General features: G+C 38.5%; 1 protein-coding gene and 1 long non-coding RNA gene across 6 annotated transcripts in view; one reads left to right on the forward strand and one right to left on the reverse strand.

Annotated features, from left to right (window-relative positions):
• The first annotated feature begins 43 nt into the window (after positions 1–43).
• LOC123861266 (uncharacterized) overlaps positions 44–14,673 on the forward strand; it is a 73,655-nt gene continuing 59,025 nt past the window's right edge. The window contains exons 1-3 of one of the 3 annotated variants that reach the window (XR_010405027.1): positions 44–840; positions 950–1,018; positions 4,374–4,516. This is a non-coding gene — a long non-coding RNA (uncharacterized LOC123861266). The remainder of the gene's footprint in view (positions 841–949; positions 1,019–4,373; positions 4,517–14,673) is intronic. The other 2 variants (XR_010405028.1, XR_006795004.3) reach the window with 2 other exon arrangements.
• CTDSPL2 (CTD small phosphatase like 2) overlaps positions 8,801–14,673 on the reverse strand; it is an 80,203-nt gene continuing 74,330 nt past the window's right edge. For all 3 annotated transcript variants that reach the window (XM_045900175.3, XM_045900176.3, XM_045900173.3), the window contains exons 12-13: positions 14,403–14,498; positions 8,801–13,764 (exon numbers count right to left, since the gene is read on the reverse strand). In XM_045900175.3, the coding sequence (XP_045756131.1) occupies positions 13,699–13,764; positions 14,403–14,498 (162 nt within the window). In that variant the 3' untranslated portion in view covers positions 8,801–13,698. The remainder of the gene's footprint in view (positions 13,765–14,402; positions 14,499–14,673) is intronic.

Below are 14,673 nucleotides of genomic sequence, written 5' to 3' on the forward strand. Positions count from 1 at the left end.
GCAGGGCGACGCGCGCGCGCGGGCGAGAAGGGGGCGTGGAATGCGGCCGCCGGCGCGGGAGTCGGGCGGGAGGGTGAGACCCAAGGGTGCAGTAGTCCACGGTGTGGAGGTAGTGGTCCTGAAGGCAGTGGGGCGGGAAGAGAGGAAGCGGCTAGGAGACGGCTGCTCCGGCCTGGGCTCCGGGGAGGAAACGTAAGTGCGAGGAAGTTAGAAGGGTGGTCCCTTGCCAGGCGCTTGGCCCTCGCCTGTCCTCGCCAGCCCTCCCCTGCCAACCCCAGCCCCGCCCCGACCGGTCGGGGGCACCCTCCCTCTGTTCACTTTGGTCGGCGCCCGGGCTTGTTGGCGGATACCAAGGAGACCCCTAAGCTTTCCAAGCTGCGCTCTGAAGCGGGCTGTGAGCGCCAGGCCCGCCAGTGAGGGCGGTGGACCGACGGCCCCGACCCTCGGAGGGGGCGTCGCGCGCTGGCGGAGGGCAGCTCCCTCTGGAAGCCAGCGTGGGCCCGGCGCCCGGGAAGGAGCGAGTGGACGGGGCCGCGTTCTTGGCCGCCTTCCCAGCCTGGGTGCTCGAATTCAGCTTTTGGCACGATTGCCTCGAGTTAGTCACGAAGGGATCGAAGAGAGCCCCAGAACTCGAGGATTTTCCCTTCCCGTGAGCCCCTTGAGGCCAGTACATGATTCTTTCGCAGAATAATTTCGGAACTCAGTCTGCGGTAGGCCTCATCTCTAGCCTTGTCCTCAAGGAGCGCACAATCGAGTAGCAAAGATAGACATGTAAACAAAATTTCGACGCAGTGTGATGACTGCAACAAAAAGAAGCATTATGAGGTTAAATGTAAAAAGGTAATAACTTTAACGGCAGGGGGAGCGGGGGGCGGGAATGCATGAGAGGCTTCCTGGGGTAAGTGCTGAGGTATCTGGAGTTTTAAAGACCACGTGAAATTTGCTCAAGTGCATTTCCGGTGGAAGGAATGCTTGTTGTCCCAGACCTGACTGGCACAATCGGAGATAAGCTGAATAGGTAAACTGATCATAATAAAGGGTTTAAGATGGGCTAAACTGCACTCTGCCCTTTGAGCCACTGGGCTCCACTGCAGGGTATTAGGAGGGGAGAAGTTTCAGATATTTTTACTTTGCTTTTGTTGTTAATTTATTTTCGCATATGTAATACACGTACTTGGTATATAAAAGAGTATATACAATGATCAGCCATTCAATTCTTTCTAGGAGCAACGGTTCTCTGCTTCTTGTGTATCCTTTCAGGGAGTCTAAAATACACATTTTTTTAAAAAGTTTATTTATTTATTTATTTACTTACTTACTTACTTAAGCAATCTCTACACCGAGGGTGGGGCTCCAACTCAGGACCCAGAAACCAAGAGTCGCAGGCTCTTCTGACTGAGGCAGCCCGGTGCTCCTACACAAACACCTTTTATAAACATGGTCTTCAGAGAGGTTTTCTACAGCCCAGTTACTCATAGTTTATTCTTGATCTACAGCAGTACTTGGGGAGCTTGTTGGAAATGTGGAATCTCAGGCCCCATCCCAGACCTGCTGAATCGGAATCTGCCCTTTAGCAAGATCCTCAGATGACTCTGCCTGTTAAAGTGTGAGAGGCAATGATACACAGTCATCCGTTATAAAGATAGATAAGAAGTAGGCAAGCAGAAGGCAGGGAAGCCTGGAATGCAAGATCCCTAGGACACTATCTTTTATTCACATTTGTATCTCCAGCATTTGGCACAGTATCTAATACCATAAAGCAAATATTTTATGAATTAATTAAAGGAGAACACAAGCCTAAAGTAAAGCAGTGGTAACAGGAAAGAACTAATCTGAGAAATATTTAAGGGTTAAAACAATTCATTGACTGTGATGGTTAATTTTATGTGTCAACTTGGCTAGACCATGATAACCATTTTTTGGTCAAACACTAGTTGTTGCTGTGAATATGCTTATTGTATGTGATTAACATTTAAATCAGTAAGCTCTGAGTAAAGCAGATTATCCTCCAAAATTTGGATGGGTCTTATCCAATCAGGTGAAGGCCTTAAAAAACCCACACTGAGGAAAAAGGAATTCTGCCTCCAGACTGCCTTTGGCCTCTGCAGCAGCAGCTCTTGCCCGAGTCTCCAGCCTGCTGGCCTGCTCTGCAGATTTCAGAATTGCCAGCTTCTACAATCTGTGAATCAGTTCCTTAAAATCTCTCTCTCTCTCCTTTTCTCTTCCTCTCTCCACACACACACACATGCTATTGGTTCTGTTTCTCTGGATAACCTCAACTAATACAGTGACTGATTGGATGTGGGGGGGAAGGGGATGATGGCAGAAATAGAGGATGATCCTTTTGGAGATTCAATGAGTGGTGGTGACACCAGTCTATGGGTGCTGAAATAAAAAACCTGAGAGCTATCTTTGCTTTCTCTCACCCCCTAAATTCAGTCACCAAGTTTGGTGATTTACTTTCACTATTAATCTTGAATCCATTTACCCCCATATCTCTTGCTACCACTTTCGTCCAAGCTTTCTCTAGGCCTTTCTATGATGACCTCCCAATTGGTTTTCCTTCTCACCCACTTGCCCCTCCACAATCCATGCACTATACACCAGGCAGTATGCTTATTTAAAAATGTAAATCAGATCGTGACACCCCTTTCATCCATTTGAAAACCATTCAGTGGCTTGTTATTTTTAAATTCCAACTCCTTAATACAGCGTACAAGGTCCTGTATTGTTAGACTCCTACCTCCCATCAATCCCCTATGTTATTCTCTCTCATTAACTTCATTGCTACTAGCCATGTAAGGCTACTAAGCCCTTTCCTATTTTGGGACTTTGTACTTGCTATTCTTTCTGCCTACAGTGTTCTTTCCACACTTCTTTGCATGGGTGGTTTTTCTTTCAAATCAAAGTTCAAATGTTACCTTTGCAGAAAGCTCTTCCCTGATCTCCCTCCTGCAAGAAGCCTCCCCCAGTTACTCTGTGTCATCACTCTGTTTTTGTTATAACATTTATCACAATCTCTAATGACCCTGTTTACATAATTAATGTCTCTTTGGAGTACAGGGACTTTGTGTTCTTTACTACTGTATTCCCAGTGCCTGGCATATAGTACGTGGTCAATAAATGTCTTTGAAAATGACTGAATGGTGCCTTATCGTAATAAGGAATAAAGATAAATTAACTTTTGGCCACATAGATCTTGACATTCTTGTGGGACATCCAAATGGAAATGTCTAGTATGTATTTGGAACCACAGAGGTCTGGGTTATAGATAGATAATTAGGAGTCATCTGATTATGGTGGTGGATGGAATCATGAAGGACATCAACATTTAAGGAGCAACCAGAGGAAAAAAGGTATAGAAAGGATAGTGGGTTTAAAAAAAAAAAAAAGTAGCCTTCCAGTTCTATCAGTTTTTTGTTGTTTCGTTTGTAAAAAAAAAATTTAAAACACTGTGGAATATTTGAAATAAATATATTTGAAAATTCATTTTTGGAAGTCAGGAGACCTGGGTTTTAGTCATTCAAATATCAAGATTATATTGAACTGAACATTGGACACTTCCGTTGAGGACTGGAGAAAGCTCACTATGATTCCTCCTTTTCTGGAAATTGTCCTAGTACACAAGAGTAGGTAGGCTCCCAAAAGCTGTGTTTGCTTTCTTAGCTGATTTAGGAAGGGCATAGCTGGTTTGGGAAGGTCAAAAGCAAATTAACTGAAGCTAATGAAGCTTTAGCTTCAGGGCCCCTAGTTGCATGGACCCTTCCACTCTTCAAAGAAAGCCCTCCAAATTGTATATGCTTCAAACTCTATAAAATCTGGAACTGCCTTTAGGTGGGATGTAAGTAACCCAGTGGAACTCTCAATTCTTTGTAGCTAGTATCCAAAGATGCCCCTTCAATGAATAGTACTCAAGCCCTTATGCAGTCTCTTCCCCTTGAGCCTGGGCTAGCCCAGTGATTCATTTTTAACCAGTAGAATAGGGCAGATGTGACATGGAATGCTAGGCCATAACAAGCCTTATAGCTTCCACCTGCATCTTTTGGAATGCTCACTCTGGTGGAAGCCAGCAGCCATGTAAGAAGTCTTACTACTCTTAAGACCACCGTGCTGTTTCAAGCTAACTATATGGAGAGGTTGTTTAGGGAAAGAGCCAGACATGGGAGTGAAGAAGCCATCTTGGACATCCAGCCTAGTTGAGGCTTCAGATGATTCCATCCCAAATGTCTGAATGCAACTGCAGAAGACCTAGAGCAAGAGTTGCTCAACTGAGCCCCATCAACCTACAGATGAGTAAGGGAGAAGTTACCTTAAGCCTCTTAAGTTTTGAGGTGAATTGTATGCAGTGATAACAGAAAGATTCTCTTTCCCAGGACTTTAGAATTTGGTGACTGATGACAGCACCCTGAAGGGAAGACCACAAACTCCTGATGAAGTGATGATTTTCCAGGCCACCTTACTTCCTTCTGCCTACCCTTGAGGTCCAGTTGTCCAGCTCTTCTTTAAATGTCATGAGGTACCCCAGCATCTTTCCAGTACATTTCATTTTTGGTCTCAGCAAAAATTTTAACAAATTTAGTAGTAGTAGTCGTCGTCTAATTACAGATAACGAATCTTTAGAGGCTAAGCTCTGCTATAAAGTCAGTGTTTGGCACATAGTAGGCACTTAGTAACTGTTGAATGACTGCATGAATAAATTTCTGTGCAGAACTGTTTCTTTTTTAAGATTTTATTTATTCATCATATTAACTTGCCTGAAGATGTTCTAAGACAATGTATCTTAAAATGAACAACAAAAAAATGTTAACAGAAGGTGAAACATAGGGAAGGTAAGACCAAAAAACAAGATTTTGAGTCTCTAGAGAAAAGGATAGCTGAGGGACGCCTGGGTGGCTCAGTCGTTTAAGCATCTGCCTTTGGCTCAGGTCATGATCCCAGAGTCCTGGGATCAAGCCCCATATCAGGCTCCCTGCTCAGCAGGAAGCCTGCTTCTCTCTCTTCCTCTGCTGCTCTCCCTGCTTGTGCTCCCTCTCTCAAATAAATAAAATCTTAAAAAAAAAAAAAAAGGTAAGCTGACCTACAGACTTTTGACAGATACCTAGTAGAGATGAGAGGTGTCCTGTTGAATTGATATTAGCCATTATGATTCATTTTCAGTAGCCTTTCTTTCTTGCTCCACCCGTACCAAGCAGACATCTGATTGTAATTTAGTTTCATAGGGAGAAAACTTGCTGCCAGTGAATGAAGAAAATTGAATCTGGCTTAAAAACTAGTGTGTTGTGAGTTTAATTGGTGTGAAGCAATTCTCCTGAATCTCATCAGCTCTGGGTTGAACTGAATAAATCAATTTTCTGGACTTATAAATAGAAGTCCAAACTTTGAAGCGTGAGTGCATTCATTGATTTATTCAACAAATAATTATTGAGTGCTTACCCGTACCAAGTACTGTTCTAGCTTCTGGGGATATTAACTTGAAGGTATTAATCTACATGCAATTGAAAATGGGTTTTGGGGGTTGGAGATGGTATGGAAAAATACATGGGCTATAGGTATGCAGCACTGATAATTTTTTTTTTTAAAGATTTTATTTATTTATTTGACAGACACAGCGAGAGAGGGAACACAAGCAGGGGAGAGTGGGAGGGGAGAAGCAGACTCCCTGCTGAGCAGGGAGCCCGATGTGGGGCTCAATCCCAGGACCCTGGGATCATGACCTGAGCCAAAGGCAGATGCTTAAATGACTGAGCCACCCAGGCGCCCCAGCACTGATAAATTTTTTAAGCAGAAATTAAGAATTTATTCACAGTGTTGTGCATGCTGCTTTTTGAAATGAGGAAGCAGGGAAATAATTGTCTAGAATTATGTGCTAGAAAGTCCATTCAGTCCTTAAAATGAATCTGTGATTCACATGTTAAGTCTCTAGGGGAGCCCTATAATCACACATAACAGTATTATTTTACAGATGACCAGAGTAATTGATCAATGTTGGTTTAACAAATTAATATTAAAACCTCTGCCTGCAGGAACTTCATCATTAAAACCGTAAGTTGTAAATGACAGCAGAAATGAAACAGAGCTGCCAATGGCTTCTTTTTAAATGAAGTCCCTTAAGTACCAGACTCAAAATCTCAGAGATTAAATGAATTAAGGCTGAAGAGGTTTTGATTGCAAATAGGACCAAGTTAAGACATTTATAAAGTACCACAATCACTGAGTCATTACATATGTGAAAAGATTGGATTTATATTTGATATAGAAACAACGAGGGGCGCCTGGGTGGCTCAGTTGTTAAGCGTCTGCCTTCGGCTCAGGTCATGATCCCAGAGTCCTGAGATCCAGCCCCACATTGGGCTCCCTGCTCCGAGGGGAGTCTGCTTCTCCCTCTCCCACTCCCCCTGCTTGTATTCCCTCTCTCGCTGTGTCTCTGTCAAATAAATAAATAAAATCTAAAAAAAAAAAAACAAACAAAAAAAACAACTAATTGGGGGCACCTGGGTGGCTCAGTTGGTTAAGTGTCCGACTCTTGATCTCAGCTAAGGTCTTGATCTCAGGGTGGTGAGTTCAAGCCTCACACTGGGCTCCACCCTAGGCATGGAGTCTACATTAAAACAAAACAAAAAACCTAATTGAAAGACTTTTTCCTTTTAGCCCTCCCCAGCCCTCCCAAAAAAGCCTACCCAAGAATTTTATGACATGAAATGACAGCATCTCTGTTCAACTCCTATACATTTTCCCTTACTTACTTTTATACGGTACCACAAAATCCTAGAGTACCTTCCTATTCCTGTCAGTAAACTGGACAAGCCATACTCTTCCTAGGACTTTACCATGGCCTCCCATTGTCCAACTCTTCCTAGGACTTTACCAATCTCCTGGCCTCACATTGTCCATTGCAAGGGTAGCACCCAGTGCATTAACCATTTATTGTCTTAGAGGAAGAGAATACGTTGTGTGAATTAGGTCAACTTCTACATAACTCTTAACTGGTTTCCCACCCACCCACTCTATTCCCTATGTCAGCCAAAGTGATCTTTTCAAGACAAATCTGATCACACACTCCGTTGCTTGATTTTACGTCCCCTCCTCCCACAATCAAGCCTGCAGATCTCAACTTAATGCTTTTTCAGCCAACCCAAGCCTGGCTCCACACTAGATTGTGTAACTGGCATTCTCAAAGCCATTCTTCTCCTTTGTGACCCTTTTCCCAACATTATTGTCAGTCTTCCCTACTAGACTTGTAAGCTTGAGGGCAGTGTCAGGTTTGCTTTTTTCTGCCGTTTGTAGAGCCTGGAATAGTGGCTAACACAGTAAGGCAGTGTTTTACTGTCATTAGGAAGGCTGCTTATACTTTCAACAAATATTGCCATATATAGAATATAACATTAAAGCTCATTATGTGGTAGCTACTAAAACTCTATCTAGTTCATTTGGTTCATCCACTAAGATGAATTCATTTCATTTATATCAGCCTGCTACCCCAACTACTCACCAGATCTCTCAAGCCATTCAGTACTGTTTCCTCATCACCCACTTTTTCCTTAACACTCAGCATATTTTCATCAAATATATTTTCATAGGTGACCTCTCCATTATTACTTCCTGTCTTCATTTGAATGTACCCTACTGCCCATGTTTTCCTTAAAAAAAAAAAAAGACATGCGGTATTACAATTCCATGATTTTCCACTGCCCTTTCCTGCCCCTTCTAGCTTCAGACATCTCCCCAGACACTGCGCATATGTATCTCCTGCATATCCTCAAGAGAACTACCTGCTTTAACATTTCCATTGTGGTAGTTATTTGTACATTGCCTTACAGTTTATGTCTTGACATGTCTCATCTTTGTAATTCTGAAAGGTAGATCTTGGTGCACCCTTTGCAGAGAACAAATCAAGGCTCAGAAAACTTTGTCTAGTAGTCAATGAATACTTACGGATTTGGATTCAGATTCTTTGACTCTGAACGACCCTTTTATTAACCAAACTCCCAAGTCAGCTATTCACCTGAAGTCATTTATTTCTAAAGGCTACAGTAGGGGTACTGCAGGGACTCTCAAATGTGTATGTACACTAAACTCCATGGGAGCTTAGGGAAAATAGTCATCAAATACCCCATCACAGCCAGGGGCTGAGGAAAATGAAGAGATGTTGTCCAAAGGATAGACATCCAGTTGTATGAGGATCTGATGTTTGGGGACCTAGTTTACAGCACAGTGACTGTAGTTAACAGTGTGGTAAATGTGTACTTGAAAGTTGCTATCAGAGTAGACTTTAAATGTTCTCATCTCACCCTATCAAAAATGGTAATTAGGTGAAGGATGTGTCAACTAACCTTATTGTGGTAAACATTTCACAATATATGTATCAAGTCATCACAGTGTATACCTTAAACTTACACAGTATCAACTTTACTCAATAAAGATGGAAAAAAAAGTCTCACCACAGAGACTGGGGTGGAACCAGAGTGCTATTTTGTAGTTATGCTGGTTCATGTTATTTTGCCCATTATATCAAGTATAAATTCCTCCATTTTAGCTTCACCGTAATCTGGTTATCATCATTATCTCCTTTTCAAAATTCACCCCTTTATTCAGATTTTATTCTACTTCCTCAAACAGTAGTTCCAGAAATTGTGATTCCTCCTGTCTGTAACCTATTCTGTGTACCTTACCTGTATGTCCTGAAGATACATATCAAAGAGGAAAGTAATGTGAAAAAAATCATGTAACAAAAAAAGCACTATACAAATATAAGCTGTTAGATATTGATTCTAATGGCTGATAAAATATCGTCAAAGAAAAGTGCTTCCATAAAAGTTTTATTTATCCCCACAACAACCCTGTGAGGTAGGGTGATCAGGGCATTTGAAGATGAGAAAACTAAGTCTACATTACTTGTTCACGGCTATACTGCATAGTAAATATGTAGAAATTAAACTGAGATTTTTAAATATCCATGACTTTTATATTGATTCACATGGAAAAAGGCAGAGAGAATATTAACTCCCCCCTACCTTAATGCCAAAAGGACACTGCCTTGAAAAATCCCATTTCAAAAGATGAAAGTAGTATTTCATTGCTTATTTCTACAAAGATTTATAAAATAAAAAAATAGTGAAATATTTTACAGTTAATATATATAATGGTCTCATTCAGGGATGTCCTTCAGCTGTATATATATGATCAACTATTTCCAAGTGCTAGAAATGCAAACTCTTAAAAAGTATGAGACAAGAATGATAATGAGCAGTAGCCTGAATCTTCTTTATTATTCCTCCATATATCTTGATTAAGTTCTGTGAAATCTGATCCCAGTTTGAAAAAAAACAAACACCAACAAAAAACTACCACAGAGACGTCTGGTAAACTTTTATTTAGTTGCCTACTCTCAAACCACTGTCACATTATTTAAAACGGTGATTTCCCAAAGCTGGCTATTAGAATCACTTGGAGAGCTTTTTAAAAAACACAGAACTCTCAGGCCCCACTCTAGATCCATTGAGACAATTCTGTAGGGGCTAGACCTCAGGAATCTATTTCATAAGCTCTTCAGAGTAATTCTAATGCTGAGGTTTGGGAACCGCTGATGTATTTTAAAATACTAATATCAAAACCAAAAAGTAACTAAATATAAACTTGCTACTCTCTTACCCCTTTTAAAAATTTCTCAAACACATTATATCCCCAGAACTCTTGCCTCTGGGCAAGTGATTTCAATTCAAGATACAGAGAAACATTTTATAAAAATGTATCCTAGTGAGTGAGACTTGGATTCCAATAATAATTTAAGTGGCATTTAAATAAGATACTGAGTTTTGTGGTTCTTAATCTGAAATTTTAAGATGTGTTTTATACAGGTTCCTAGCAGGTTTTCACCTTGGGAAGATATGAAAAGTAATGACATAATCAAGCATATTAGCACAAAAAATACTCAAATATAGCTCATGAGAGGAATAAGAAAGTGAATGAATGACAACCTAAGGCCTTTTGGCCCATACATTTTTGTTCCCAGTCCACTCTTCCCCTATAAGGGGAAATAAAATAAACATTCTTTCCTAGTTGCTTGGCATAGTAATTCAGTGGGTAACTATTAACTAAGTTAATTTAGATACACAAGATTAAAAGAGATAACAAATAAATACCTAGGAAGACAAAGAGAAGTCAGTTCAGAAAACTTTAACTAGCTAAGGATGTGGTATATAACACCATCATGTTAGTACAATTAAATGAAGGCTTCAGTGTCCTTTACATTTCAGCTTTATGTGTTTGACACAAGATGTGGAAGAGATCTGGTCCTTATGAAGTATTCTGTGCTCGCTGTAAAGATCTGTAGGAATAATGAAATGCTTTCTTCACTGATGAGATGAAGTCTCTGTTTTTCAGGCAAGTTGACTGAACAAAAAAATGAAAACGAACTTCTTTAGAAGGTTGAATGAAAGTAGTATCTAGCTGAAAAAGTCATTGGCCAAAGATAACTTTTTTTTAAACCATTCTATGTTTAACACTAAAAACAGAAACAAAAAACAAAAACAAAACAACAGTAACAACAACCAAACAAACCAGAAAAACCAGAGAAATATAAAAAAACAATGTACACATCCATTTCACTGACAGGTACAAGAAAATAGCCATTTATAGAAGTTACAATGCTTTCAACACCCCCCCCCCCCAATTTTGGGAAACAAGATAAAGCCATCGGGTAAATAAATATACATACTAGCTAATATAAAACAATTATGGTTTCAAATCGTTATCAACTCTTTTAAGACTCAAAGAGAAATATGGTGATATAAATCTGATTAGGGCTACATATATTACATAGAATTAAAAAAACACAACTGATTTAAACATCCTAACAATACAAATATTTAAAAGAATGTCTTAAAAGCCAGACATTTATCACTGGAAATATCACAATTATAATATGTACTTCAGATATGTAATGTGTAAATAGGTCACTTTTGCTGTGTCTTATTAGGTATCCATCTCTCCTGCATTTCCTACAGTCAGTTTTTAAAGAGTTCATGTTTCCTGCCTGAATTGAAGCGGCTGGGCACATCTCAATTCACAAAATAGGCACCTCCACTTAACTAAATGGAAGTGTTTAAGATAACATTTACCAAGAGCTAAAGAACAGAAGGGGTAACGAGAAGGTAAAACATATTAAAGTGGAAGGAAACTGAGTAACTGTCTCTTCACAAATTATTTTAAATTTTGTATTAACAACAAATTTAAAATGACTCAAATCGAGTAATGAAGAAAAATAAATTGGTCTCAAGAAGGAATTTTCTCAGGCCATATAAAATTTCTCTTTATTCCTTTACAGAATCTTGTTATGCGAGATTCCTTTGTCAGTTGACTTAAAGAACTCTCCTAGCATGGGACTGAGAACAGCTTTACCATTAATAAAAGATGATTAAAAGTTGGTGTTTACTTTAAAGTGCCCATAGGCACAACAATACAGGAGCTTACATTTCCCTTTCAGTTATGGGAAAGCCCTTGGAGACTGTGTTTACTTAATCAGAAGAGCTTTCAGCAATTATAACGCATGCTGAAAGCTTAGATCTTGTATAGGTTTTAGGTTTTACTGTTTGAGCATAAAAGGGGAGCAAGGAGAAATGTAACTAGGTTCACAATTTTGAGCAAGAGCATATGTAAAGGTAACGTATGTACATTTTATTTCAAGAAAGACAGAAGACAAACAGCATAAAGATGCCCAGATGCCCTAAAGATAAATACATTTCAAAGATTCTCATTAAAATGAATCTGGAGTATTTTTTCCTGCAAGCAAAATACCTTTCTTTAAATTAAAACAAAAACAACCAAAACAAACAAACAAATAAAAAAAAAAAACAGTATTCTGAATTGCAAATGTTTTGCTTTTTTTTTTTTTTTTTTGCAGAAAATCTGCCATGATTATTTTTTTAATGAGTAAGGATTTTCCACAAAACAGGCTTGCTCTACATGCTAGATTTTTTAAACAGTTCAGTGACACAATATGCTAACTACATACACAACAGATAATATAGTAAGAAAACACTCAACCTGATGAAAAGTTAAAATCTTCATTAATACACTGAAAATTGACATAACTCATGCCTTTAAAATCAAAAATACAAAAATTAAATGTTTTCCTAAAAAGATTTCCTTATTTTAAGGATTCATTTGAAAATGAAGCTGCATGTAATTTGTACAATAAGTTGTACAAGTAAACAGGTAATATACATAAAAAATTAAGTGACATACTCCTCAATTATCAGTTGTCCACCTTTAATTTCCAATACTGTACTTTCTTAACAAGCATACAAAATATCAAACTTCTCTTTAGAAAAAGTGCCGTTCTTTGACATCCTTTACACAAAAACAGTCTGAGCCTGTGGCATGTTAATGCAGTTGAGAGGCAAAGCATACTAACTTTTACAAATTCTACCTTCCATAAAAAGCCTCCCGAAAAGGAGATTACACACCACTATAAAAATATCAACCTCTTGTGGTAGCTGCATTAGAGAACCAAGGCTTGAAGACTATTTTCATATAGCATAGAAAACCACTATGAGAGCATATTAACTGCATTGGTGGCTTGGGAGTTTACTGTGCCACAGGATTATGCATAGCTACTGTAAGGTACCAAGACTGTTACACAGAGTTTTAAATTGATTGTAACCAAGAGCATAACAGAGGTACTACCAGCCCATGCAAAATAACTAAAAATACTGAGTCACTGTGCTGAATACTTCATTCCTGGAGAAAACCAAAGGCAGCAGTAACCAAATCAAGCCCAACAGGTGACCAAACTCATTCTCCTCAAAGATTGGTGAGCACAGTGAAGTCTGAGGTATACCTTTATCCATTAAATCTGTGTGCCATTGCAAGATATTACCATTTGGGAACACATGCCATCACAATGGTTTAAATCTTTTGAATATTAGTCATTCATATATTCTTATCTACCCAGTCCTTTGATTTTTTTTTTAAAAGATTTCACCTACAGTAGAATATTACAGAAACAAAATATAAATGCATGTCTTTCTAAATGAAACTTACATGGACTAAAAGAGAATATTTTTAAACAAATATACAATATGCAGGCAGACAAAGCAGGAAAACGGCCATTCAAATGTATAATAAAAAACTAAAAATTGACTATTTCCAGAAAACTATGAAGCGCCTCAACTAAAAGGAATGCATAATGAAAATCTAATCTAATACAGGTCAAAAATGTAAAAAGGTTATAAACCTTAACAGGAAAAATAAAACAACTTTTACTGGCCATTCCTGTTGAAATGAGAATCTTAAAGTAACAGAAAAGTGGCTACAAACCCACTTAGAGCACCAAACAGAGAGAAAATAAAAGTCCATTTTCATCTCTGTTATTATCATAAAATCCTGTGTGACTACAGGTCAAACTGCTGGTGGCAGAAACAGAATTCTTTATAAACTGCAGATGTCCTGTACATAAAAAAATTTCACTGGAGTTGCACTAGTTCTAAAGACTCTTCTGTTTTAGCCTACCTACTGTGTGTATTCAATCTGAGATAAAGTCTCTTTCTGTAACCCTTGATTATTATTGGGCACCAAAGATAAGAAAAGCAAGACGGGGTACAAAAATGCAAAATTTCAACAGTAATGGCAATGTTTTTGTCTTAGTCCAAAAGGGTCCTGCATTCTCTCCCCCTTCAGTGATTTGACAAGTCTTTGTACTTAATCTGGGGGCAGCAAATCATGCAAGCGAAATCTGTCTCTGATGTGAGGTCGAACATCTTCATTCTGTGTGGAGAAAAAGACATTTTAAAAGCCATGTAATTTCAAAAATATGACCCTCATAACATTGTGAACATTTTTCCTTTGCAGAGAAAATACACTATTTATTTTACAACTTGTATTATTTTGTTTGCCAAATACAAAGATACTATGCAGACGCAGTTAGCTAAGAACTAAATTTAGATTTAAAAAAAGAACTGTCATTCAAGTTTTAATTCTGTAAAGAATGATTATGCACTAAGAGGCAAAACAAAAAGACAGGCAAAAGTGTTAAGCCACTGAACTCTACTTTATATATTAGGAAAAAATAACCCCGGAATAAAGTTTTAGTAGCATAAGCATGAATTCTAGACCTCAACAATGAAAGCAAAGTGAAATCAATTTAATACTACTACTTAGGGACTTGCAAGAAGAAGCCCAATGAAATAAAAACACCCAATCTACAGATTTTTAAATACTGATAAGCATGATTTTAATATAATTTACAAGGTTAGAAAATGCTTGTAATTCTTTTCAACTTTTGCCCTAATTTCACACCAAGTTGACTTAAAATGTCAGTACACATAACGCAATTAAAAAGGTTTATTTCAATAGAGTTGAGGCAACAAAAGCAAAACAGAGAAAGAAAATTAAGATCTACTTACCAGTTCTACAAGCTTCTCCAGAAACGGAATCAATTTTAGGAGTTCATTGTCATTTTTATCCATAAACCAGCTTTCTATAGGGATTCCATTAGATAGCTAAAATGATAAATAAGTAATTAAATCCTCTTTTAATTTACATTTTGCCTAGTTTGTAAAAACCTTGAAAGAGAAAAAACAGATACTTAAGAAATACTGATCTATATAAGTTCCTCTGAAAAGGAATGCCATCGAAGTTATTGCTTGTCATATTCCAACAACTCCACAGTGCAAG

This window comes from Mirounga angustirostris, unplaced genomic scaffold, assembly GCF_029215605.1.
Source record: "Mirounga angustirostris isolate CCGP_5_RB_7025 unplaced genomic scaffold, mMirAng1.0.hap1 SCAF_9, whole genome shotgun sequence".
NCBI classification, from domain to species: Eukaryota; Metazoa; Chordata; class Mammalia; order Carnivora; family Phocidae; genus Mirounga; species Mirounga angustirostris.